Source organism: Eublepharis macularius, chromosome 8, assembly GCF_028583425.1.
Source record: "Eublepharis macularius isolate TG4126 chromosome 8, MPM_Emac_v1.0, whole genome shotgun sequence".
NCBI lineage: Eukaryota > Metazoa > Chordata > Lepidosauria > Squamata > Eublepharidae > Eublepharis > Eublepharis macularius.
In genome coordinates, this window is record NC_072797.1 from 890,925 (window position 1) to 916,218 (window position 25,294).

Consider the following 25,294-nt stretch of genomic DNA (forward strand, 5'->3'; position numbering starts at 1 on the left):
TCTTATTATCCCCACAACACAGCTGGGAAGCTGAGCTGAGAGGAGGGGCTGAACTCATGGCAGAAGCGAGATTCGAACCAGCAGAGTGCTGGTTTGCAACCCACCCACTTAGCCACTGTGCTGCAGCAGCTCCCTTATAATAGTAACTGCCCTTCTAGACAGATGAGTACCCCGCGCAGAACAGTGAACAAAGTCAGGGTTACCATCATCCCCCCAATACAGCTGGGGCTGAGAGGAATGGTTTGCCCAGGGCCACATGCTGAGCTCAGGGCAATCGTAGGAGTCAAACCACTGCAGTGCTGCATCCCAGCCCAACTATGCTACACGAGCCCCTTTCCAGAAGACCCCCTTCTCCCTGACACTGCTCTCGGAAGACACGTCCCTCCACAAATTCCTTTCCAGCAATCCCTGTTTTGAACACAGAGCCCACCCACCCTGCAAGAGACAAGCCCACGGATGACCGTCTCTCTGATCTTACCATCTGCTCGGGCGCGAATGTCTTTCTGCCCCAGGCTGTTGGCCCCTGCCTCTGCTGAAGTTGGAGGAAACGGCTGCTCAGGCCCCGCTTGGCCACAGAAATGCATCTCCCTGAACCGCATGTCTTTTGCAGAGGCACTCCCTCCTCGTTCGGGGCTGCGGCGGCCCTCACAGCTGTGGCTGAGGGAGTGGATCAAGGGCAGGGGTGGGAGGCTCCGGCTGTGCTGGGCCCGGTCATCCAGGAAGACCGAACCATCCTTCTGGTACTCAGGGATGGGGGAGAACTCAAGGGAAGAGTCCCTGCTGGTCCGCAGAGGGGGAGAGGAGCCTGCCTTCTTCCGGCCTTTCGCTAGTTCCGCAAAGGATGTAACCCGCTTGGGAGGGGAGCCCTGAATGGCCAGGGCAGAGCTGTCGCTCAGCTTGACCGGGCAGCTCAGCATGCGCTCCAAGGAGCCCAGCCGGCTGGTGGGGCTGCGGTCCAGGTGGCGGTCGTAGCTCCGGGAACGTTGCCTCCCGCTGCCGGCGAGGGTGGGAGGGGAAATGTTGACATAAACCTGCCCCTCGATGGCATTTCTCTCCGCCTCCCCCTGTGACCCGTCCCTGGAACACTCCGTGTCCGTGCTCTCCTCCTGCTGGGGCTGAGGCCTCTGGAACAGGTAGTACTCGGTGGGCTGGAGAGGGCTGGCTTGGGTGTGCTCCTCAGAGCAGCTGGTGATGGAGGAGCCAGCAGGGCTGGGGGAGGACTGGGAAGACAGGTCACAGGTAACCAGTTTGTAGTAGTTCTGGGTGGCCACCACTAGCCGTGCTTGGCTCTGGAAGCAGGCGGTGAGGTCCGAGCCCTCGGAGCTGCAGGGATCACACTGTGGCAGATAGGAGTTGCAGTTGGCATCCAAGACTGGAGAGGATGGGTGGCGGCACTCACAGGTTTTCCCTGGGCCCTCCAGATGGTGTGTCTTGCAGGACAGCTTCGACTCCATGGGTGACGAGTGCAAGTCCAGGTAAAAAGCCCCCGTGTCCGAGTGGCTGTCCGAGGAAGAGTCACACGACAGGTTGGCCGAGTTCCGGTTGGAGTGGGCGTGGCCATTCATCTTGTGGTAGAGGGTGCTGAAGTTCACCAGGACCCCGTCAGAGCTGTTGCAGGAGGAGTCACTGATGTAGCCCATCTGCTGGTCCAGAGGCTCGGACTGGCTCGAGAGGCTGTAGCACCGGCAGCGCTGGAGCTCGGAACTGGAGCAGCTGCATGTCCGGCTGCGTGCCGCCTCCTGGTTCGGCATGAGCTCGTCAGCATCGTTGGCCCACTCCTGCTCAAAGGAGAAGCTGGAAGGGTTCCCGCGCGGGCAGCCATACTCCTCCAGCTCCATGCAGTCTGCTGCCAGGTGGCTCTTCTTCTGGGCATCCTCCCTCGCAAGCTTGTCCTCTTGGCCCTCGGCAACGTCCGCACGGCTGGTGGCACTCCAGGGCTTCACAACAGGGTGGGAGTCGTGCAGGCGGAATGGGGGCAGGGCCAGCTCATGCAGGTGGAAGGTGGACTTGCCCCTGTGGAGGTGGAATGACTTCTGGGCTGGGTCATCTCCCAAATGGTCCCCAGGCGCGTCGCTATCGCTCAGCAGGAATGGGTTCTGCCGCTTGTGGGCGCCAGAGGAGGTAAAATCGCTGGGCTTGCCTTCTTTGTTCCCTGCCGTCTCCGCTGGAGCCAGCTCTGTGTCCGAAGCCTGTCGCAAGCTGCTGTAGACCAAGGAGTCAGTCTGCGAGAGGTCCCACTCCGGAAGGGAGGTGGTGCACGCGACCCCCACGTCAGGCGGGCAGAATGGGTTGGTCCGCTTGCTGGCACTGCAGCCCTGTCGATCGGGAACCTGGCAGTGCACCAGGGGAATGTGGTGGACAATCAGCGTCTCTCCGGTCAGCTTGTGGGGGCTAGCCATCCTGGGCAGAGCTCTCGGATACCCCTGCGGCTCCACTGCAGCTACCCATGGAAGGACCGTGATGGGCAGGAGAGACCCCAAAAGTGCGGCTCAGGAGAGGCCTAGACGGAGGCAAGAAGAGACAGAAAGAATTACCAGCCTGGAAAAAAAAAGTGAATTTAAACTAACGGTCCGGACTCCACTGCCACCCACAAGAGGCGCGCTGCTAGAGAGACCAGTGGTCCATCTAGTTTGGCATCCTGACCCACACGCTGGCCAACCAGTTGCCCTGGAGAGCCAAACGAGTGTCTTTAGTGGCCAAGGCGTTCCCCTGAGGTTGCCTCTGAGCAGGAGTCTTGACAAGAGATGGACAAAGGATTTGGCAGGGAAATCTCACCATGAGAAATCTTGCAATTTTGTCATTACCTGGCATTCCTATACAAGTCCCCAAAGGGGATTTATTTTCAGAAATGGAATCTTCCCTTGTGGCATCTCCACTGGATCACATATGAAGATTCCCCCACCCACAGAGCAAGAGTTCCCTTTAAATGCATGTACAGATGTCATTTCGGTTATGTTTAAACTAAGAATTACCTTTTATTATTTAATCACAGAACAGACATCCATAACCATATATTAACAAAACATAACAAACAGGCAAAAACCAAAGAGACAAAACAAATCAAAATGAAAAATGAAGAGAAAAAAAATATTAATGTGTTCACAATTAATATTACAACACTGTCTTTAGAGTTTTCCTAATAGGGGTTTGCACCTTTACCAGCCATACATGCATTGCTTGTTAAACATCCCGTCTTCCTAGTGTGAAGACTAGATGGAGGATGAACAGTTGTTGAGTGTAGACTGGCAGAAGACAGAAATGGGTTAAGCACACGCACACAAGTTTTTGCTCATCTAATATGAGTTAATTTTTTTAACAAAACTGTATTTCACAAATACATCTACCACATTGATTGTAAATCTAGTTGTGGATTTATATAGTTGAGACAGGATGGATATTAATGGTCATAATAAAATTTTCATTAGAGATTCATGTGCCAATTACTTATTTTCCTGTGTAAATAAATTTAACAAGGACACTTTGGAATGAGGTATTAAATTTATTTTTAATATTTTATTAATCTTACCATATATGAACTTGCAAAATGCATTTTTGCAGCTCTACCATGTACAGAATACTGCGTCTATATGGCTACACAGCATCTCCATCACAAAGAAAATGCCTTCTAAATATTCTTCAGTTTTATTAGTGGGCTTCATCACACTACGGAGAATTTTAGGGCTATGAAACCCCCACAACTCATTCCAAGATGTTTCTCTGGTAGTACAAGGAAGGGAAACAGGAGAACTGTTCATTGTTCTTTAGCGTTCCCATCCCATCCCACTGATGGCTCCTTGGCTATGCAAATATTTCTAGCCAGGGAAGAACAATCAACGCCTGCCACAGAAGGGCTGTGATACCTAGGAAGAGACAAAGATTTGGGGAGGCCAAGCACCAGATCAGGGTTTGCCAACCAGGGCTAAGCAGAACCCTAGGTTCTGCAAGAAACAGAGGAATGAAAACATTTTAATTTTGAAATTCTGTGGGAAAATTCCGAATATACAAGACCAAATACTGCACTGAAAGTAAACCAGACGTGGACTTTGGATGGGAACTTTATTTTGATGTTCAAGTAAAGTTTATTTTGATTTGATATTTTGATATTTGAGGGGGGGGGGAAAGGTAATGCAGAAAGACAGAAAATGCTTCACTTTGTTTCTTATAATGTATGCTGACACTGAGAGCTAAGCTACAAGAGACAAATTACATGAGGACGCGCAGGTGAAGGGAGTCACAATGTTAGCTGGGAAGCTGAGTTTTAAAAGAGATCAGCAGGCCTTGTCAATTTCCCCCCTCTACAGAGCCAGGCAGATGGTAGCTCAGAGGGTTTGCTAATTTCCTCTTGGCCTCTTAGAAGGGGAGGTGAAACTGACAGAGCCTCCGGAAGGCAAAGAGGAAATTAACAGACCCTCTGAGCAGCATTTTCATGGCTCTGTAGAGAGGGGAAATTGACAAAGCCTTGCCCCTCTTTTAAAACTCAGCTTCCTGGCTAACATTGCAACTCCCTTCACATGCTCCTCCGCGTGTAATTCGTCTCTTGTAGCTTGGATCTGAGAGAGAGAGAGAGAGAGAGAGAGAGAGAGAGAGAGAGAGAGAGACGCTCTTTACAAATAAATTTTCTTGAACAACTGAACTGTGCTTCCCACCATCAACTTTTCCTGGCCAAAGCGAGCTCTGACTCTCAAAAGCTCCAATCTTGGAAATACAGTTGGTCTTTAAAGCAACTGGATCTTGCTCCTCTGGCTTGTAATTTTTTCATAGGGGTTCCTTGGGATTGGAAAAATGAATTCAGGGGTTTCTCCGTGGAAAAGGAGTTGGAAAACGCTGTGCTAGACTTGCATCTCTTCCTGGAAAGGAGAGAGGCGAGTGATGCAAGCTGCCTTGGGTCTCCACTGGGGAGATGGGCAGGGTATAAACAAAGCAAGATCAAAAACAAGGAGATGGGTGGAGTTAAATTCCTTGGACACGAGGGGAATGAGGTCTGTTTGGGGTGAGTCTATCTGGGGACAACATAGAATCATGGAATCAAAAATTTGCAAGGGACCTCCAGCATCATCTAGTCCAGCCCCCTGCACAATGCAGGAAATTCACAACTACTCCCCCCCCACCACACACACACCCAATGGCCTCTGCGCCATGCCCAGAAGATGGCAAAACACCTCCAGGATCCTTGGCCAAATGGGCCTGGAGAAAGTTGCTTCCTCACCCAAAAGAGGCGATTGGCATTAACCCTGGGCAGGCCACGAGAACTAAGCACTGATGTAACCCTTCCTGCCCTACACAATGAGAAATTGGTATCAAGAACATTTCCATAAGCAATGCCATAGGGTAACAGAGACAAGTTTACAAAGACATCGCATAGCATTAGGAATTCAACGCAACATAGTGATGAAGTATATGGTTCCTAAAAATTTGCTGCTAATTAGATTCCAATAGATTGATGATTAATGAAATAAATGCTAATTGGACCATTCATGTGATGTCCTTGAAATCAGAATGGAATTGCATATCATGATTGTGACCCCTAAACATGCTTCAACCCAGGCATTTGAAGCATTTTCAGCAGAAAATGTGACAAAGTTTGGTTTTGCTAACGCCCCCAAATTCTCCCTAGGGTGATGTAGCCCAAAGTGGACTGCATTTCTGCATGTGCTTTTATGGGGGGGTGGGGGGTGGAAAGTGCCATCAAGTCACAGTGGACTTATGGGGACACCTGCTGAGGTTCCCCAGGCAAGAGACTACGAGGGATGGTTTGCCGTTCCCTGCAACCCGGGTCTTCGTTGGAGGTCTCCCATCCAATTACTATCCAGGGTCGACCCTGCTTAGCTTCTAAGATCTGACGAGATCAGGCTCACCTGGGCTATCCAGGTCAGGGTAAATGAAATCCTGCCCTCAAGTTAGAGTTGGCTTATGGCAACCCCTGCTGGGGTTTTCATGGCAAGAGACTAACAGAGGTGGTTTGCCTTTGCCTGCCTCTGCAACTCTGGTCTTCGTTGGAGGTCTCCCATCCAATTACTATCCAGGGTCGACCCTGCTTAGCTTCTAAGATCTGACTATCCATGGACCTCCATGGACTATCCAGATGAGGGTACATGCTTTTACGCCCTGTTCTTTTTTAACAGCAGGTTTCACAGGCATGTTTTTACTATTTACTTTGATCTGCCTCCACACAGTTTACCTCCTAAGCAGAGCATGTCTATAGTAGCACCTCCCAAAGACCAGATTTAAACGAAAGGGCTGGAAGGCCAAAGAACTGCCCCTCTGGGTCTCTGCACGGTGCCTGGTTTAAGCTGCGCTGCAAGTCACGCTAAGCAGCCACGCAGGCATCATCTACACACACCAAAGATCCGCAGCCCGTGCAGCCACTGTGCCGGCACAATAACCAAATCCCAGTAGCTGCATTGCATGGCTTTGCAGCGCAGCTCACGTGAGACCCCCCAGGCCCGTGCAAAACTGCCCAGCCTCACATCTTAGTCGGGCCTGAACTACATGGGACGGAACAAGTCAAAAGGGACAAACTCCAGCCCAGCATCCTGCTGCACCCTAAAGCCAAGACGCGGCAGACCTCCCGCGGGCCCAAGTCCTCTTTGCCAGGTGCACACAACCCAGTGGCCTCGGGAGGGAAGGGAAGGGATGTACACAGAGCGGGGGGAAGGGGTCTCGCCCCAAACAGGCGGCTGAAGCTTGCCCCCGCTGCAGCGTTGTTGCTGCCAGCCCCACAGCCACCCTTCAGCCGGCCCTGGCCCTGGCCCAGCTCCCTCTTCCCCCCTTCTCCCGCAGGCCTGTGATGCTGAGTCACCTGCCACTCCCCCCTCAGCCCAGATTCTGCCTGGGGCCTTCGGAGGGCTGGCTTCTTTCCCTCCCCACTCCAGAGTGACCCGAGAGCAGATGCTGCAAGGAAGCCACCTTGCCGGCAAACAACCCCCCACAGCAACTGATGTGAGCGGCTGGTCTCTAAGAGCAGCAGGCCCTGCAGACGAGCTTGCGAAAAGCATCACCCAGGAGGCTCTGGATCCAAGACCCCCCACCTCCCCCCGCAAACTACCAGCCTCTTGGCAAAGCTGAGCAAAGCACCAGGTTCTGCCTGGCGGGCTTCTGCCCAGAACAAAGGGCTGCTGTGGCCTGCCGCTCACAGAGAGCCCAGCGCCTTCAGGGCCACGCCCTCTCCCAATGCAGGGCCAGGCTCCACACAGCACTGGTGGTGGTGGGGGGGGGAATGCGGATCAGGGCCATGGCTCTGGGCTCTGGGGGAGGGAGAGGCGAACCCTTCCTCTGCATTGCTCCACGGATCAAAAATCCCCCCCCAGGGCTGCTTTGAGCCACCGTAAGAAAAAAGTCTCCACTGGGTGTGGCTTCAAGCTGGGGGGGGGTACTTCATCAAGAAAACGAGGGGCCTGAAACTGCAACACACAGAGCGGGAGCTCCCATATGGGAATTCCCACGTCACATGTGGCTCAGTACGTGGTCAATGCGACCACTGATGCTACAGAGAGCCGCAGGTTAGTACCGGATGCCACAGCTCCGTTCTTGTCAGGAGCAGGGCGGAGCTACAGTCGCGCCTCTGCGTCCAAGCTCAGGTCGGGGTTCTGGGTATCCCAGACAAAGCTCTCCTTGGCCCCTCATATCCCGGGGGGCACCCCACCCCCTATGCCCCCTATGCCACAGCATCTTTGCTCATATAAACAGGGCCTCCTGCAAGTGCCCCCCCCTGCACATGGGCAAAATCAACAGCTGCCTGTAAATGTGCCCCCCCCCCGCCTTATGGAACGGCCTGCCTGAGGAGGTCAGCAGGGGGGGGTCTCGCCCTTTCCCGGCTTTCCACGAACTGTGCAAAACTGAATTATTCAGGAGGGTGGGGTTTTTTTAAACATAGGTAATAGGGCTTGCATTCAAAGACAAAGAACTACTGTAATAACCAGCACAACGAAATGGAACAACAACAAAAACGAACAAGAGATCTGTAGGAAACGAAAAGAAAATCCGAACCACAGCAATGAATGCTGAAAGATCAACTGGGAAATACAGTATCCGATCAGGATAAAATAAAGAAGGAAACGACACACCGAAGAACTATACAGAAGAGCTCAATGGATGACAAATCCCTTCAAAGAACAACCTTTTGCTGAAGAACCTGCAATTTTGGAAGGTAAAGTGACAGCTGCGCTCAAAGCAATTGGGAGAAATAAATCACCGGGAGTAGATGGGATATTAATAGAGCTATTTCGGGCTACAGAAGCTGAGTCCATCAAAATCTTAACAAGAATCTGTCAACCAGTATGGAACACAAAACAAAGGCCTGCAGACCTTTGTTCAGAATTGGAATCTACATTCCAACTCTGAACAAAGGAGATGCCAAAGAGTGCAGCAACTATCAGACCAGCACATTAATTTTCCCGCAGAAGCAAAGTGATGCTCTCGTCATACATGAAATGAGAAATGCCAGATATTCAAGTTGGGTTTAGAAAAGGAAGAGGCACTAGAGAGCACACTGCAAATGTATGACGGCTGGTGGAGCATACCAGGGAATTTCAGAAGAAAATCAGCCTGTGCTTTATAGATTACATCAAAGCCTTGGCTGTGTGGATCATGAAAAGCTATGGATGGTGTTAAAACTCTGAACAAGGGGCTACTGTTAGGACAGACTATGGGGAAACAGAATAGCTTCCGACTGGCAAAGGTGTCAGACAAGAATGCATACTACCTCTCTGTTCAACCTATATGCAGAACATATCATAAGGAAAGCTGGATTAGATTTAGAAGAAAATGGAGTGAAAACTGGTGGAAGGAACACTAATAATTTGAGGTGTGGGATAAATATGTGCACGTATTTTAGAAGCATGCACACATCTGTGCACTGCCCTCCCTTACTGTTGGTTTATAACGCTCCTGGCACCTCCTATACTGTTTTTAGAACAACAGACAGTGTTTTGGCCTCTGCCACTGCCTACATTTGTTCCACCTTTTTTGTTTTGCTTTTTCTATTTACCGACAGGTTTGCATTTCCATGGAGAGACCAACTCACAAACATCCCCTGACCAGGCCATCGCCCCCACCCAGTGAGCCCCTTCCCCACCCTCCTTGGTCCCTCCTAACCCACCCCTCACAACACATTGTGCGCACCACGCACAAGCCTCAAGAGGTCCTCGCGCACAAAGGAGCAGCCGAGCCCCGCAGCCTCACCACTATCCTTAAGGGCTGCTCTGTGAGCAGCACCCTCTGGAACTGGCCCCCAACCCATCCCCCACGGCATCCCAGCGGGGTCACCAGGAGAGGCCTGTGGGGAGAGGGAGCAGGCTCGCCCGCAGAGTCAGACTGTCCGGCACAGGGCTGCAGAGGCGTTGGGGGCTGCCCTCCTGCCTCCCCGGGGGCTCAGCACTTCCTGGTGGGGAGGGGGAGGGCAGCTCCAGGAGGTCCCCGCCCCTCGCCTCCCTCCCCCGGTGCAGGAACCTGTGTGAGTTTCATGCACAGCAAAAGAGCAGCAGGGGCTGCAACAGCAAAGGAATCTTCCCTCCCGCTGCAGTTGCTGGGAACAGCCCCAAAGCCCACCCCCCACCCCCCTTGCCTGGGCTGAGATCCTGCTCTGCAGCCGGGCATCCCTCCCCCCCCCCCCGCCACAAAACTCACAGTCACCCTGTCTCAGCCTCAGTACATCACAATGTAGGGGGTGGGATGCTTTGGAGGATAATCCATAAAACAAAAAGCAATACCAAGACCGACCACTTTACCCATCAGCCTGCACAAAGGAGTTTGGGAGGGGTGGGAAGATGAAAAACCACCCTTCGTTTCAAAGACTGCACCGGAGCCCCTCGTGGTTACCTTGGGGCAAACGCCTCTCATCCCTGGGCCTTCCTGCAGGCTGGTGGTGGGACGCGGGCCAGAACCCCACTCTGGCTAGCCAAGGCCCGAGGCCCAGAATGGGCAGGGGGCCATTTCCACGGGCAGGATGCCAATACGAGACAAGAACGGGCCCTTCCCGTCCTGTGCCACACAACATGATGCGAGCGGCAGCTCAGGCCCCTGCAAAGTGGAGCCACGTGACCGTGGCTGTGTGGAAAACAGGCTGGATCGCAGGGCTCGGCTCAGGAGCTGTCACAGCCCGGCTTCTCTGCAGAGGGTGATGGTGCAAAGCCTTCCTGGCGGCGGCTGGAGGGGAGCCCAGCCCCCAACCCTGCACAGAGAGCAAAGGAAACCCTCCCCACAGCCTCCAGTGGCTCTCGCCCCGACTCCGGCTGGCACTGCCAAGGGCATCTCTTCTTCTGCACACGTGGCAGCAGCAGCAGCAGCAGCCATACCGTGGACGCTCCGCAAGGAAAGCCCTCTCTGGGCCCGAGGAGGCCCATCCGTCACCCCTGGACCCCAGCCTGCCAAGGGGAACTGCCAGATAAGAGGCAAAGGTTCCTCTTGGCACCTGCTGGGAACCAAACAAATGCCAGGCGAGGGCTGGTGGTGAGGTTTACTAGGAACTGCTGGGCTCAGGTCCACCTAACAAAAAGTCAGGCTTTCACCAACAAATAGACTAGTCCCCATGAATAACAGTCAATACCTCAATATATCGTATCAATTTTATCTTTCTTAAAGTGCCAGGCGCATAATCATCTGTGAACAGATGTTTACTGTTTACACTAGTTGTCTATTTGTTGCCAGGGCTCAGATCCACAGCAGCAATGACTGTGGGGGGTGGGGAGGGGGGGACCAGCACCCCTTTGCTGCTGTTTCCCATTTGGAGAGCGTGTCTGAGTGGAAGCCGCGTGTTCAGAAGCAGCATCCTGTGGCGGGTCAGGGGCTGGGTGGGCCTCTTGCCTGGGGGCTTCTCTGGACCACTTGCTGGTCACTGTTGGGAAGAAGATGCTATGCAGGATGGACCCCCCCCTTCTCCTTTGTCACTCTCTGCACACACACAACCCATTCTAATTTTGTTTCTGCTACAAGTTCACCCTGCCTCGTGACAACCAATGTTTCTGGAAAGGGCCAATGAAACCAGATGCAAAACGGGACCAGACTCAACCTGATAAAGCCCGAGGCTGAGACGACTCTGAGGGCTCCAGGGCGAGCAACGCGGGGGCGGCCTTCATCGCGGGCCTTCGCCAGCCCCCCCCCCCCGCCCCGGACGGGCCTCAGTCTCCCGGCCTCTGAAATGGGAGCGGCAGCGCGGGGACGGCCCCCTGGGAAGCGCCTGCAGCCGCCCAGGCAGCCCGAGTCCTCCTCCCGGGCAGGGGCAGGGGCAGGGGCGCCCCTGGCCGCCGGACCCCGCGCAGCGCCCCCTCCGGGCCCAGAACGGCCCTCGGCGCTGCCCTGCGCTTCGGCTGCCGCCCCCCCCCCCCGCGCCCCTTCCCCGATCTCACCCCCGCCGTCCCCGGCCGCCCGGCCCTTTGGGCGGGAGATGCTGGCGGGGCCCCGGCGGGCAGGAGGCCCCGGGGCCGCGCCGAGGGGAGCCGCGCCGAGCCCGGGAAGGGCGCCTCGGAACCGGGAGGGCCGGCGCGGAGCCCGGCCGGGAGCGGGGGAGCGCGCCGATGCTGTAGGACCGCCCGGCCGCGCCTTTGTGCCGCGCGACCCCCGCCGCAGACACGCCCCGGGCGGGCGCACAAAGGGAGGCCGCCGGCCGCGCGCGAGCGGAGGAGGGACGCGGTGCCCGCCCGGCCCGGCCCGGCCCGCTCACCTCTCCGGCGCGCCTCGCCTCGCCTCGCCTCCCGCCCGGCGGCTGCAGCCCGGCACTGCGGAGGGGCTGCGCAATGCCAGCGCCGCGGCCGTGACGTCGAGGCGCGGGAGCGGGGCCGGCCGGGCCTGGGCGGAGCGCCGTGCCGTGCCGTGCCGGGGAGGGGGCCGCCGAGGCCCGCAGCGGCGGCCTGGCGCGCGTCGCCCGGGCGCGGGAGCGGGCGAGGCCGGCCTACTTTTCACGCGCCCGCGGCGCTCGGCGGGAACAGCCCGGAGGGGGGGGGAGCGGCCGCCCCTCCGCAGAGCCGCGCTGGGCCTCCCCGGCCGAGGAAGCCGCCCCGAAGCGGCCCGAGTCTCCTGCGCCCGCCCCGCTCAGCCGCGGCTCGCCAGCCCCGGCAGGGAAGCCCGCGCGTCCCACCTTGCGGGGCAGTTGTGGCGGGGAGGGGGGAGCGGCGGCATCCCGGCCGGGGCTCTTCCCAGCCGGAGCCGGGCTTCCCCCTGGGCCTTTCTGGACCTCCAGGGAAGCAGCCGCAAGGCCCAGCCAGAAAGCAGGGCCCCCCCAGCAGCTCCCCTGCCCGGCTCAGCCCCCGTTCACAAGAAACACTGGGGGGGGGGGCGCAGAGAGCCAGTTTGGTGTCGTGGTTAAGAGCGCAGGACTCTAATCTGGAGAGCCGGGTTTGACTCCCCACTCCTCCGCTTGAAGCCAGCTGGGTGACCTTGGCTCAGTCACAGCTCTCTCAGAGCTCTCTCAGCCCCACCCACCTCACAGGGCGATTGTTGTGGGGTAATAATAACACTTTGTAAACCGCTCTGAGTGGGCATTACCGTCCTGAAGGGTGGTATATAAATCGAATGTTGTTGCTGCGTTGTTGTAAGGTGATCTTTGGCAAGGCGGGCACAGGGGGCCCCACCCTCTCTGCTCTGTCCACCGCCAGCCACATTTCCTTGGTCTGGCCAAAAACGAGAGCAGCTGGAAGTCCTAGCACAACACGGGCGGGGGGGGGGGAGGGTGGCATTCCGAGGCTGCGCAGCCCCCCTTGGGGCCGGCCCATGGCTAGGCGAGGCTGGCCTGAGAACTGGCAGCCAGCGGCCGACGAGAGGGGAAGAGCCTATTTTTATGCAGGGGACAGGAATGCAGCTGGCCAGCCAAAGGGCACACCCACTTCCCAAGAAAGCAGCACAGCCAGACACATTCTGCATTCTGCAAGCGCAGGACAGGGGGTGGGGTGGGGTGGGGGGGGCGTCTCTTCCCACATGCCTCCAGCAGTTCACACCCTCTCCCTTGCAGGTAGGCCCCGGCAGAAACTGCCACCACTTAAGCATTGGGGGTGGGGGGGGGGTTCTCCTTCATTCCTAGGGCTCCTGCCCAGACAAAATGCAGTGCGCTCAGTGGATAGTCTCCTCCTGACTCCACCCCAGAAATAAGTGCCCTGCTGGGCTCAGCCAAAGCCCAGGCTGTCATACTGTTCTTGGCTGCAGCAGCAAACCACAGAATAGCAGACAAGTCCAGTTTTAAAGCCCCGGTGTGCTTCGTTCCCGGCCACGGAGTGTTGTTTGGGTACATGCAGAAAGGTCTCCATGCAGGCACCCGGTGCCGTGGCTGCTGAGCACCCAGGAATCTTTAGGACAGGCTGGAGTCTGCTTCCTGACTGATTGATTGATTGGATTTACTGGTGAAGGTTAAAGGAGAAAGCGCCAAAACAGGATTACGACAGAACATCAAGAAGACAAAAGTAAGGACTACCAAGGAATTACACAATTTTAAAGTTGACAATGAGGAAATTGAAGTTGTTCAAGATTTTCTATTCCTAGGCTCAATCATCAACCGACAGACTGCAATGAAGAAATCAGAGGAAGATTGAGACTTGGAAAAGCAGCTGTGAGGGAACAAGAGAAGATCCTTAAAGATTAGGATGTCTCTCTGGGAACCAAGAGCAAGATAATCCAAACTATGAGATTCCCCATTGCCATGTATGGATGTGAAAGTTGGACAGTGAAGAAAGCTGACGGGAAGAAAACGGATTCATTTGAAATGTGGTGCTGGAGGAGAGTTTTGTGGCTACCATGGAAGGCCAAAAAGACAAATAAGTGGATACTAGATCAAATCAAGCCTGAATTCTCCCTAGAAGCTAAAATGACAAAACTTCAGTCACATCATGAGAAGACAAGATTCTGTGGAAATGCTAGGAAAAGTGGAAGGTAGCAGGAAAAGAGGAAGACCTAAAAGGAGGTGGCTTGACTCAGTAAAAGAAGCCACATCCTCCAGGTTGCAGGATCTGAGCAAGCCTGCTAATGATAGGACATTTTGGAGGTCTCTCATTCATAGGATCGCTGTTAGGTCGGAGGCGACTTGACAGCCCTAGGCAGCTTACAGAATGACATAATAAAACATAACATTGAACACTATCAATTAAAAATGCAGGAACCCACTGAATGGCATCTCCAGGGAGTGAGACAACGGTTGTTAACATTATCGGTATTCAAGAAGCATTCCTGGGCTTTGGGGGCCACTGTCTGGGTCACTCGGTACTCTTGGAAAAATTCATCCGATTTCAGACTCCTGGAGCCAGGCAGGTTATAGAGTTGGACGGTCACTTCAGAGCTTCCACAAGCCTCTTGAGAAAGTAGCGGCCACATGAAGGACAGTCCATTCAATCTCAGCTGGAGAACCTTGGCCTTCAGGGGCTTAGATGGAGCAACAAGTCTGGGCCAACAATTCTGCCCACAACAGGGATCATCTTTCATGCACACCTTCCAGACCCCTCTCTCTAGTCCTTGTTTCCTACAACCCAGATAATTTAAAACAGTACCACGGCCTGGATACCTGATATTCACCAGGGATGGGCAGTTGGATAGCAATGACAAGGTCTAACCCGAATTATGCCCTTTCCTTAATAAAAAAGAATGGAACTGATCTGGAATGAATCTGCAATAGTCTGTATGTCTAGTAATGATCACAAGTGTTCAGATGTGACCGTTATGGCACCCGAACAAGTGTCACACTCTCGGCCCAGCTACTACTCTGCCTAGCAGTGCCTCCTTTCCAGGGTCTCGGGCAGCGAATTAACTTACTTTCTGATTTCAGTTGCCCAGGTAGTGGCCTGGGCAGTGACAATAGAGAGCAATTCAGCAAATCTGTCTGGCAGGGAGGGATGCCATCCAACCAGAACAGTTAGCCAATGTTCCTGCACTATTAGCATTTCTACACAGTACTTCCATTGTCCACCGAGTACTGTACTCGCTGTGGCTCTGGGAGGGCTCTCTGGTGCTACAGAAACGGGCCCCGGTTTACATGAGCTAGTTTGCTATCTAGGCAGGGGCTAAGCTTTGCTTGTTCTGAGTGGTGGGCAAAGACAGAGGAAGAGGTCCAAGTTTTCTCCCCCCCCCCCCCGCCCACCACCCTAATCACAGGCAATTTTTCTACTTTACAGACGGGGGGGGGGAGGAATCGAACAGTTTGCCCCCATCCAGTGACAGGCTGTGCACATGCCCCATATAAGCCAGTGCCAAACGCTTCCCTCCTCCTAGCTAAACCAACAAAAGGATCACGGTGTTCTAAAGCGAGGGTAATTCCCAAATATTACTGTGCTAGGCTGAATTTCAAAATATTTATAATATATAATTATGTATACAGTTAAGTTTACAATTACATCAGTGCACAATTACTCAGCAAAATAATACAACTTTCCACCGACAAATACAGAGGTAGTTGGAGTCTCAAACTGGTGTCTGTTTTTCTTCCAATTCCTTGAGGAGAGCTTCCAACTCCCCAGCAACAAACAGGTATGTGGAGAGCAAGTTGCTCTCCATAGGAATAATTCCGGAAAGAATAAAAGCGACACTCTGTTTCCTTCTGCACCGGCCAAAGCTTCCTGTCTGTAGAAAGTTGTATTATTTTGCTGAGGAATTGTGTACTGATGTAATTGTAAACATAACTGTATACATAATTTTATGATAGAGATAAATATTTTGAAATTCAACCTAGCATGGTGCTATTTGGGGATTACACGTGCTTGTACTAGCGGCAGGCAGGCAGGTGGGCTTGTGCAGGTGGGCGGGATGGAGACTGAGCTCAAGGCTTCCCCTACCAAACCAGGTGAGTGAGACCCCAGGGATCAGCGATCTGGAAACGGAGATGCAGCCACGTCTCTGATGACACGGCCAGAGTTGCGCCTTTTCCTCTCTACAAACCGCCCCTCCTTATCCGCAAGTAGTCCTGAGATGGGGGGGGGGAGCAATGCAGCTCCCATTTGTGTGCAAAGAAAAGCAAAGGGTGGAGAGAGGAGTCTGTTTTGAAATGGGCCAGAAGCGCACAGTTTGCATGCCAGGAGTCCCCTGCTCCCCCCCCTCCCTTCCTCTACTGCCTGAAAGATTTTTCTCCCAGCCCAGCTCTGAGAGTGGAAGTCAGCTGAGATGGGAAGAAGAAGATGCCGAAGCCGCCCAAGGGAAGCAAGGCAAGGGGCTGAGCTTAGCTCCCTTAGTCCACATGGGATTCCCCACTTGCTTATACTTCCCGTCCCTTACAGCTGCCAGGCTGGGATCTGGGAAACCCCAGTTCAAATCCCCACCCTGGCATGGAAGCTTGCTGGGTGACCTTGGGCCAGTTACACACACTCAGCTAACCCACCTCACAGGGCTGTTGTGAGGCTAAAATGGAGAAGCTGCTTTGGGTCCTACTAGGAAGAAAGGTGTGGTATCATTGAAGGAAATGAATGATTTTGCCTTCCCCTAGTTTCTGCCTATTTCATCCTGCACTGGGTTTTACGTTTGGACGGCAGCCGGTAGAGTGAGCTACACCGAGCCTTTGGGCTGCTGGAACCGGCCTCTCTTGGTAATGGGGACTCCCACCCACGTCTGGATGGATTTATATTCCTATACATCATGTAACGAGGTCAGCTCTGGCCCACAAAAGCATCTGTGGGAATAAACTTCGTCAGTCTCTAGGGGGCCGCGGGGCTGCCGTCACAGCCAGCTGAAGTAGAAGCTCGGCCTCAGTAGTCCTCATCCGTAAAATGGGCGAGGAATATCTTCTAAATCCTTAACCAAAAGCGGCATATAAGTGTGTCAGGAACGGCCTCAATTGCAAAGCTGTAGCTGCTGGAGATTTGCACCTCCGGCTGCCGGCTTGAGATGGGGCGCTGAGGGTTGACTGCAGCCCGCCCCCCGGGACCCGAACCTCCCAGACCCCCTCCTCGGAACACGCGCTGGGTAAGCCAGGGAGACTCCACTGCCCGCTCCCTCCTAGCAAGGAACCCAGAGCCGCGTGGCTCCCTCGCCGCCCTTCACAACAACCCGGCAGAGCAGGGCGGGCTCCCCGGTCCCGCGGCAGGCAGCAGCTGGGCGGCGTCCGCAACAGGCTCCGGGCAGGAAACTACAGTGCCCGGCATGCAACGCACGGGAGACGCCAGCCGCGAGCGCCCCGCTGCATGCTGGTCAATGTAGTTCGCGAGGCCTCCGGGCTAGAAGAGGGGCTGCCCCAGCCCAGCCCAGCCCAGCCCAGCGCGCTGCCTCCGCTCCCCGGGCTGGGGCAGCCTTACGGCGCCCTTGCGAGGAAGGCGAGCAGCTCCAGGACGGCCGGGCGGCGGCCTCGAGCCCTCGCCTGCTCCCGGGCAAGGCAGCCGGCCGGGCCGACTCTTCCCAGCCGTCAAACGGGGCTGCGGGCCCGGCAGGCGCTCGGCACAGGCTCAGACGCTGTCTGATCCGCCGGCTGCGCCAGGCGCCTTCCGAGCGCAAGAGCTCGCCTCGGAGGGGCCCGGGGGCGCTCGGGCAGGGCGAGGGGTAGACTGCCTCGGGACGCGGAGGCTCCACCGCGCCCGGCCCTTCTCCGTGCGGTCCCGCCCATCCGGGGTTTGCCGGCCTCCTCCGGCTTCGCCGCCGCGCTGCCTCCGGGGGCTGGTGGGGGTCGGCCGGCTGGCCGGCGTTGGGGGACGCGCGCCTCCCTCCCCGGCGGGCGCCTCACCTGCCGTCTCGCCCGGGGCGCTCCTCTGGCGCGCCGCCTCTCGTGCGTCCCCGGGGGCGCGGCGCGGCGCTCCGTGCTTCTCCTCCTCCCGGAGGCGGCCCCGCGAGGCTGGCGAGGAGGCCGCGGAGAGGCCCGGGCCCGCGGCTGCCGTGCTCCGCCTCCCCGCGCCAGAAGCCGAGCCACCGTCGCCAGGCCCGGCCTCCAGCGGGAAGCGAAGCGAAGGGCGGGGCGCCGCGGCGGGGCGCGCCCTCCTCGGGTATGCCGGCGATGCGCGGGGCGCCGCGATGCCCAGCCAGACGCCCCCGAGCGCGGCTCACAGGCGCCGCCCGCCGCCGCCGCCGCCCGGCCGCCAGGGGGACTCCCCGGCTTCGGCCGCGCGCGCGCCCCGGCCGCCCCGGCGGGCGTCCTCCCTGCCGCCGGTCGCCGCTAACCCTCCGCCCGCGCCCCGGCAAAGAGGCGCCCGAGCGCGGAGGCCGGCGGGTCGTCGGCGGGAGCGCTGCGCCGGGCCTGGAGGCGCGAGGGTCGGCGGCTGGCCCGGCGCGCACTGCCTTCGCGGCGGCCTGAGCGGGCCTCCTGGCGCTCCGGGCCGGCTGTGCTCCCCGCAGCCCTGGGCGGTCGCCTCGGGGCCCCGGCGCAGAGGGCGGCCGGCTGCCTGGATGGGCGCAGAAGCGCTTGCTGGGCGGCAGGCTCGCCTCACGGGCCCGGCAGGGCGCAGCAAGCCCAGGGGGAAGAGCCCCCTGACGGCCCCCTCCCCAGAGGCCGCCCGGCCGCGGCTCTTGCCCGAGAGCCCGGCAGCGCCCCGAGGGGCCTGGGCAGGGGCTTGCGCGCTCTCTCACTTGCTCCCTGCGCTTCCCCGGCAGGGCAGGGTGGGCAGGGCAGGGCAGAGCAGAGCCCAGCGGGGCTCCTGAGCATGGCCTTGGGCAGCAGGGCAGCCGGAGGTGCTGCCGGGCCGAGCATCACCAGAGGACGCACGAGTCCAGTCATAAGAAAGGCAGAAGGGCGGGCCGGCCAGACCCGGTTCCAGCCCAGCCCCCAAACCCCTGGCATCCAGCAAAGGAGCCTGGCAAGGAATCCCTTGGGGGGGGGGGAGGAAGGAAGGCCCCACGCCTCTCCCGTGACCTGCCCTCCGGCTAGCAGCGCTCAGGAGGCTATTAAAATCCACCGGCCGAGCAGGGAGGGGCTGCCAGGCCAGGATGAGCGGGTGGCTATTCTAGGACAAATTCCAGCCTGGAGGAGCCCCGTGCAGAAGCCGGAGCCGCTGACTCACCCGCCAAACCAGCGTCACCCAGTGAAAGGGACGGGGCGGGCGGGTGTCGGTGATGCACAGGCAGTCTGTGGGACTGAGTAGGGTGTTTTCGGTGGGATTTGTGGAGAGCAAAAATAGCTCTCCACAGGTGGGTGCCATGACGCAGCGCGTGCAGGGTAGCGGGTAGCAAAAGAGCAGGCTGGCTGAGGGGAAAGGACAGCAGACGTGTGGGCAGGAGCCCCTTCTGGCTCTTCTTCCGTCCAGCGTGGGGCTGGTGGCCATATCAAGAACCCGCTCTTCAAAGCCAGGCTGGCCCCAGGAATAGCAGCCCTGCAGGACGTGGGGCTGACCTCCCCTGTATCCCTGAGACTTGGCTGGGGGAGGCTTGGCTTCTCCCTACTGCCCCCCCCTGACCGGGGGCTCAGGGACAACATTGGCCAAGGCCAGGCCCGGGGTGGGGGGGGGGCGCCGTGGTCAATAAGATCCACAGGTAGGACATTCACTGAACAAATGCAATCGGGTGTGGGCTGTAGAAACTGAAAAACAACCTAAATCCAGACACGGAGATGAAACGTTGCTGAAGCAAAGCATAAAGGATTAAACGTGACATCTGTAAAGACATGGAAACTACCCAGCAGGAGCATATCCGCCTCAACAGACAGTAAGGCGTGCCTCTGAGCCATTTCTTACAGCTCAGCCCTCCTGCCTGTGCAAAAAAGCCCCCCTGAATAATTCAGCTTTCCAGGGGAAGGGGGGGCCCTCCTCACCTATTTTCTCTTTTAGACCGAGTGCAATGCATTTAGACATAAAGTGGGCACACTGCAGACACTCAGCCCAGGGGGCATTTCTACCCCTAGAAGGATCCCTGACCTTCGTACGGGGAGCCGGCAGGGCTTTCGTGGCTTCTCAGGTGTTACAGGCCTTTGGTTGTCTTTTTGACCCAACTCTGAGGGAGGCGAAAAGGTCAATCAGAAGGGAAGAGTTTTGCGTTACACCACCATGACACACACACACAGCCACAGATCGGGTAACAAATAGCTTATTGCCCTACTTTGGTGGAGGTGGAGAGTGCCCTCAAGTCATAGCTGACTATTGGTGACCCCTGCTGGTGTTTTCAAGGCAAGAGAGTAAAGAGGTGGTTTGCCATTGCCTGCCTCTGCATAGTAACCCTGGTTGTTATACTGTCGCAGGCTTTCACAGCCAGAGGATGTTGATTGTTGTAGATTTTCCGGGCTGTAGAGCCGTGGTGGTCTTGGCATTGTAGTTCCTGACATTTCGCCAGCAGCTGTGACTGGCATCTTCAGAGGTGTAACGCCAAAAGACAGAGATCTTGGAGATCATTGACACTGAGAGATCCCTGTCTTTCGGTGCTACACCTCTGAAGATGCCAGTCACAGCTGCTGGCGAAACGTCAGAAACTACAATGTCAAGACCACGGCCATACAGCCCGGAAAATCCACAACCACCAACCCTGGTTGTCTTTGGAGGCCTCCCATACAATTACTAACTAAGGCCTACCTTGCTTAACAGCTAAGCTCAGGAGATTGGGTTTGCCTGGACTATCTGGTTAAGCCTCATCTTGTTGGAGGGGAAAAGGACCACATTAAGGACCCTTGAGAGCCAGTTTGGTGTAGTGGTTAAGAGTGGCAGGACTCTAATCTGGAGAGCTGGGCTTGATTCCGCCCTCCTCCACTTGAAGCCAGCTGGGTGACCTTGGGTCAGTCACAGCTCTTCCAGAGCTCTCTCAGCCCCACCCACCTCACAGGGTGATTGTTGTGGGGATAATAACAACATACTTTGTAAACTGCTCAGAGTGGGCATTAAGTTGTCCTGAAGGGCAGTATATAAATCCAGTGTTGTTGCTGTTATTATAAATCAGTCCTAACTCCCGGTGCCTTCCTGCAGCTGATCAAAGAAGTGGTTCTCCACCTACTACTTTAAAACTATCCCCAGACAAAAATGATGTGGCCAGTTATGTGCCCTTTTGAGGCAAAATTCTTGAGAGAGCAGGTGCCAGAGCAAACCCTGGTCGTCTTGGATAAGTCTTCTGCTCTGAACTCCTATGAGTTCAGGCTGGGCTATGGGACGGAGTCAGCTCTGGTGTTTAGTGGATGACCTCGGTGTGCACACTTGTATGAAGAATAATAATAATGACTGCACTTATCTACTGCTCTTCTAGGCAGAGTAGTGCCCCACCCAGAGCGGTGAAAGGGCCCCCCCCAATGCAGCTGGGGAGCTGGGCTGAGAGGAGTGGCTGGCCCAAGGCCACCTGCTGAACTCATGGTGGTTGTGGGATTTGAACCAGTGGAGTGCCGATTCGCAGCCAAACCAGCAGACCTATTTCCTTTTGTGCATCCTGAATCCACTGCCCAACAACTTTTTTTTATATATATAAATTTTTATTTTTAATTACATCTAAAACTACAAAAAAAGGGGAAAAGGGAACGGGAAAAGGGAAGGGGCAACATATAAAAAACACACTACAAGTATTGCATTCCCTTCATAATACAATTGTTTAAAGTTAAACTTTATAATATGCTATTAGATTGGTAGATCTTATAAAATACAAACTACAGTCAGGATCAGGTCTTCTTCCCCCCCCCCCTGCGTCTCGGTTGCAGCTCTCTCTGGACAGCTACAGTAGCTGTGCTCACTCCCTCCTCCCCATTCCCCCCTTCAGATTCTAAATCTTCTCCTTGCTGGAACTCTTGATGATTAAACACAAAGTCCCTCAGCTGTGCTTCCGATGTTATCTTGCAGGCTTGGTCTTTATAACTGAACCAGATACCTTCCGGAAATAACCATTTGTATTTTATTTCATGCTTCCTCAGAAGAGCTGCAAACCTTTTATATTTGAATCTTCTTTTCCGAGCTAAAAATGGAACGTCCTTCAATATCTTAACCTTGTTGCCCAGAAAGTCCAAGTCCACATTGTACGAATTATATAAGATGGTGTCCCAAGTCTTCTTAGATGAAAAATCAATAATAATCTCGCGAGGCAGCTGACGCTTCGTTGCATATTTTGAAAATGTCCGACGGACTTCCAGAATATCGCTTTCTAACTCTTCTTTAGTTGCCTTTGCGGATAACGCCAAAAGTTCCGACACCAAGTCCTTTAAGTTTTCACTTTCCTCCTCCTTCACATTCTGAAGATGCAATACCGTCTGAGCATGATCCACTTGTAACCCTATCAATTGATTCTCCAAAAGCTTTGCTTCTTTGTTTGTTGCTTTCATGAGTGCTGGGTTTTCCCGAGCAGACTGCTCTGCCCCAGACGCTACGTCTTTAATGGTTTTCACTTCGTTCTCAACTGAGCCAACCCTTTGACCGATTTCATTTAGCTTATCAACAAAGGGCTTCATAGCTTCAACGACCGACCATTTAACCACCTCTTCAAGAGTTTCTCCCTTCCCCTGTAGCATCGCCGAAACCGATTTGCTCACTGCAGGGCTCTGCTTTTTCATCGCCATCTTAGGGTGGGGGGGACCGCCAACTAAATTCCGAAACTCAGTGAAGGCGAAGATATCCGGACCTTCTTAGCTTCAACTCTCACCAATCCTTCGCATACGCTTGAAATGACACAAGGGATTCGCTTACTTACAGGTTTTCACCTTAAATCTGCTTGTTGCCGTTCTCCGTGGCCCGGCAGCACGCGATGTGCTGCACAAGTCTGCCAGCCTCCGTAGGAGCAAACGGGCTATTTACCCCCTGCATGAACTTCAGGGGGCTCTTTCCGCAGCGCTCCAGACCCTGACCCCCTCACTGGGAGTCCTGGGGGTTAACCCTCGCAGGTCAACCACCTGGTCAGGCTGCTTGGCTGCTTCCTCCCGGACCTGCGGAGAGGAGCGTCCGACATGGCCGGGAAAACGAAACCAAATCCTCTGCCCAACAACTTCATTGGATGTCGTTGAATTCTAGAGAGGGAGAAAAAAATTCTCTCTGCCCACCATCTCTACCCTGTGCATAATTTTAGAGACCTTTATCATGCTGTTGTCTCCCCGAGTCTTTTCTAAACGGAAACTCCCAGGCTCTCCAGCCTTTCCTCCTCGGAAAGGGGTTCCAACCCACCAACCATCCTCGTTGCTCTGCAATATTTTTTGTGATGTGGTGACCAGCACCGTGCAAAGTATTCCAAATGAGGCCACACCAGAGATCTAGACGGGGCATTACAATATTGGCTGCTTTGTTCTCAGTCGCTTTCCTTATTGTCCCCAGCACAGAGTTTGCCTTTTTCATAGTGCTGCGGCACACCGGGGTGACACTTCCATTGAGACATTCACTGTGACTCCCGCTCTCAGTCTCAGCATAGAATCATAGAGTTGGAAGGGGCCATACAGACCATCTAGTCCAACCCCCTGCCCAGTGCAGGATCAGCCTAAAGCATCTCTGACCAATATTCATCCAGCCTCTTCTTGAAAACTGCCAGTGAGGGGGAGCTCACCACCTCCCTAGGCAGCTGATTCCACTTTCGAACTACTCTCACCGTGAAAAAGTTCTTCCTAATATCCAGCCGGTACCTTTGTGCCCGTTGCTTTGGATCCTACCCTCTGCTGCCAACTGGAATAGCTCCTTGCCCTCCTCCAAATGACAGCCTTTCAAATACTTAAAGAGAGGAATCATGTCCCCCCTCAGTCTCCTCCAAACTAAACATTCCCAAGGCCCTCAGCCTTTCCTTGTAGGGCTCAGTCTCCAGACCCCTGATCATCCTCGTCGCTCTCCTCTGCACCCTCTCGATTTTGTCCACATCCTTTTTGAAGTGAGGCCTCCAGAACTGCACACAATACTCCAGGTGTGGCCTGGCCAAGGCAGTATAGAGAGGGGCTATGTTCAGACCCCACAAGCATATTCTTGAAGTTGGGTTTTTTTTGTTCTAATGTGCATCGCCTGACACATGCCTATATCGAATTTCATTTCCCACATTGTTTCCCAATTTGTGGAGATCCTTCTGGAGCGCTTCACAGTCGGTCTTTGTTTTTACCATCCTGAATAATTTTGTGGCATCTGCAAACGTGGCCACTACGCTGTTCGCCCCCAATTCCAGATCATCCGGAACCAATTCCAATCCTTGTGGGACCCCACTGCTCTCTTCCCTCCAGTGCAAGAACGGTTCATTTATTCCTACTTTTTGCTTCCCGTTATTTAACCAACTTTGATTCCATAAGGGGAACCGTCCTCTTATCCCATGACTATTAAGCTTTTCCAGGAGTCCGGTGAGGAACCTTGTCAAAAGCCTTTGGAAAGGCCAACTAAATAATGTCTACCAGGTTGCCCTTATCTACATGCCTGTTTACTTTCCCCAAAAGATTAGTGAGGCGGGACTTCCCTTCGCAGAAGCCTTGCTGCTTTCCCCTCACCAGACTTGTGTGTGCCTAACGAGTCTGTCTTTGATCACCCTTCCTGCCAATTTGCCTGGGACAGCTGCGAGGCTTGGTGCTTTGTGATTTCCTAGTTTCTCTCTGGACCCCTTTTTAAAAATTGGTGAAACATTAAGTACTCTCTAGGGACGGGTTATTGTGATAAGTTACATATATGGGTTAGTAGACCAACAGTCTCACGTCTGAATTCCCCCAGAGCTCTCGAGTGTATGCCATCAGGACCTGGAGACGGACTGGTTTTTAATTTTCCCAGTAAGTCTAGAACGTCATCTCTTATCACCTCAATTAGACCTTCGGACTCCCTTCCTGAAAATTGTGGCTGTGGCGTGGACACGTGCCCCACGCTTTCCACAGTGGACACAGCAGCCATTGAGCTGCTCTGCCATCTCATCTTCCTCTAGCAGCCCTTTTATTCCTTGGTCACCCAACGGCCCAACAGCTTCTCAGGCTGGTTTCCATGTGTCTTTTTTTTAAAAATCAATTTTTATTGAATGGGTTAACACACATTCCCATAATACATAACTACATTTACCCTTTAAATCAGTATATATGCCCCCATCCCTTCCCCCTCCCCCTTTTCCCTTTTTGACTCCCAACAGCACTATAACCCCTTCATTCTTATTATCTCTATTCAAATACTTGTCCCTATTATAAAAAGTAAAGCTTTTACTTATTCTCTATACATCTTACTAATTGTCCAGAGACCACAACTGTCCTTTCACGTCCCACTTGCTTTCAAGATACTCCTTAAATTTCCCCCAGTCATTTAAAAATTCACTTGGATTTTGACCTTTCAGCTTTCTTGTCATTTTGTCCATCTCCGCCATGTACAACAGTTTTTGGATCCAATCTTCAACTTCTGGTATTTCTTCTTGCTTCCAGTACTGCGCATATAGTAATCTTGCTGCCACCGTCATGTAAAATAACAATGTCCTGTCCTTCACATTTACTTTTTGCATATTCAATCCTAACAACAACATTTCAGGGCTCTTCAACAAATTACATTTCATAATAACATTTCCGTATATATCTTTGACCAAAAAAGCTTGGCCTTGTCACACG

At 54.6% G+C, this 25,294-nt stretch overlaps 2 protein-coding genes across 5 annotated transcripts in view; one reads left to right on the forward strand and one right to left on the reverse strand.

Annotated features, from left to right (window-relative positions):
* The window catches only part of RUSC2 (RUN and SH3 domain containing 2), a 42,519-nt gene extending 24,758 nt beyond the window's left edge, over positions 1-17,761 (reverse strand). For 3 of the 4 annotated variants that reach the window (XM_054987030.1, XM_054987029.1, XM_054987027.1), the window contains exons 1-2: positions 17,612-17,761; positions 479-2,500 (exon numbers count right to left, since the gene is read on the reverse strand). In XM_054987030.1, coding sequence (XP_054843005.1) covers positions 479-2,399 — 1,921 coding nt within the window. In that variant the 5' untranslated portion in view covers positions 2,400-2,500; positions 17,612-17,761. Of the gene's footprint in view, positions 1-478; positions 2,501-11,656; positions 11,688-17,611 lie in introns of those variants that run through there. The other variant, XM_054987028.1, reaches the window with a different exon arrangement.
* Positions 10,982-18,519, forward strand: LOC129334478 (collagen alpha-1(I) chain-like). The gene is made up of 2 exons (XM_054986613.1): positions 10,982-12,187; positions 17,116-18,519. The coding sequence occupies exons 1-2, from the start codon at positions 10,982-10,984 to the stop codon at positions 18,517-18,519; spliced, it is 2,610 nt and encodes an 869-aa protein (XP_054842588.1).
* Positions 18,520-25,294: the final 6,775 nt, after the last annotated feature.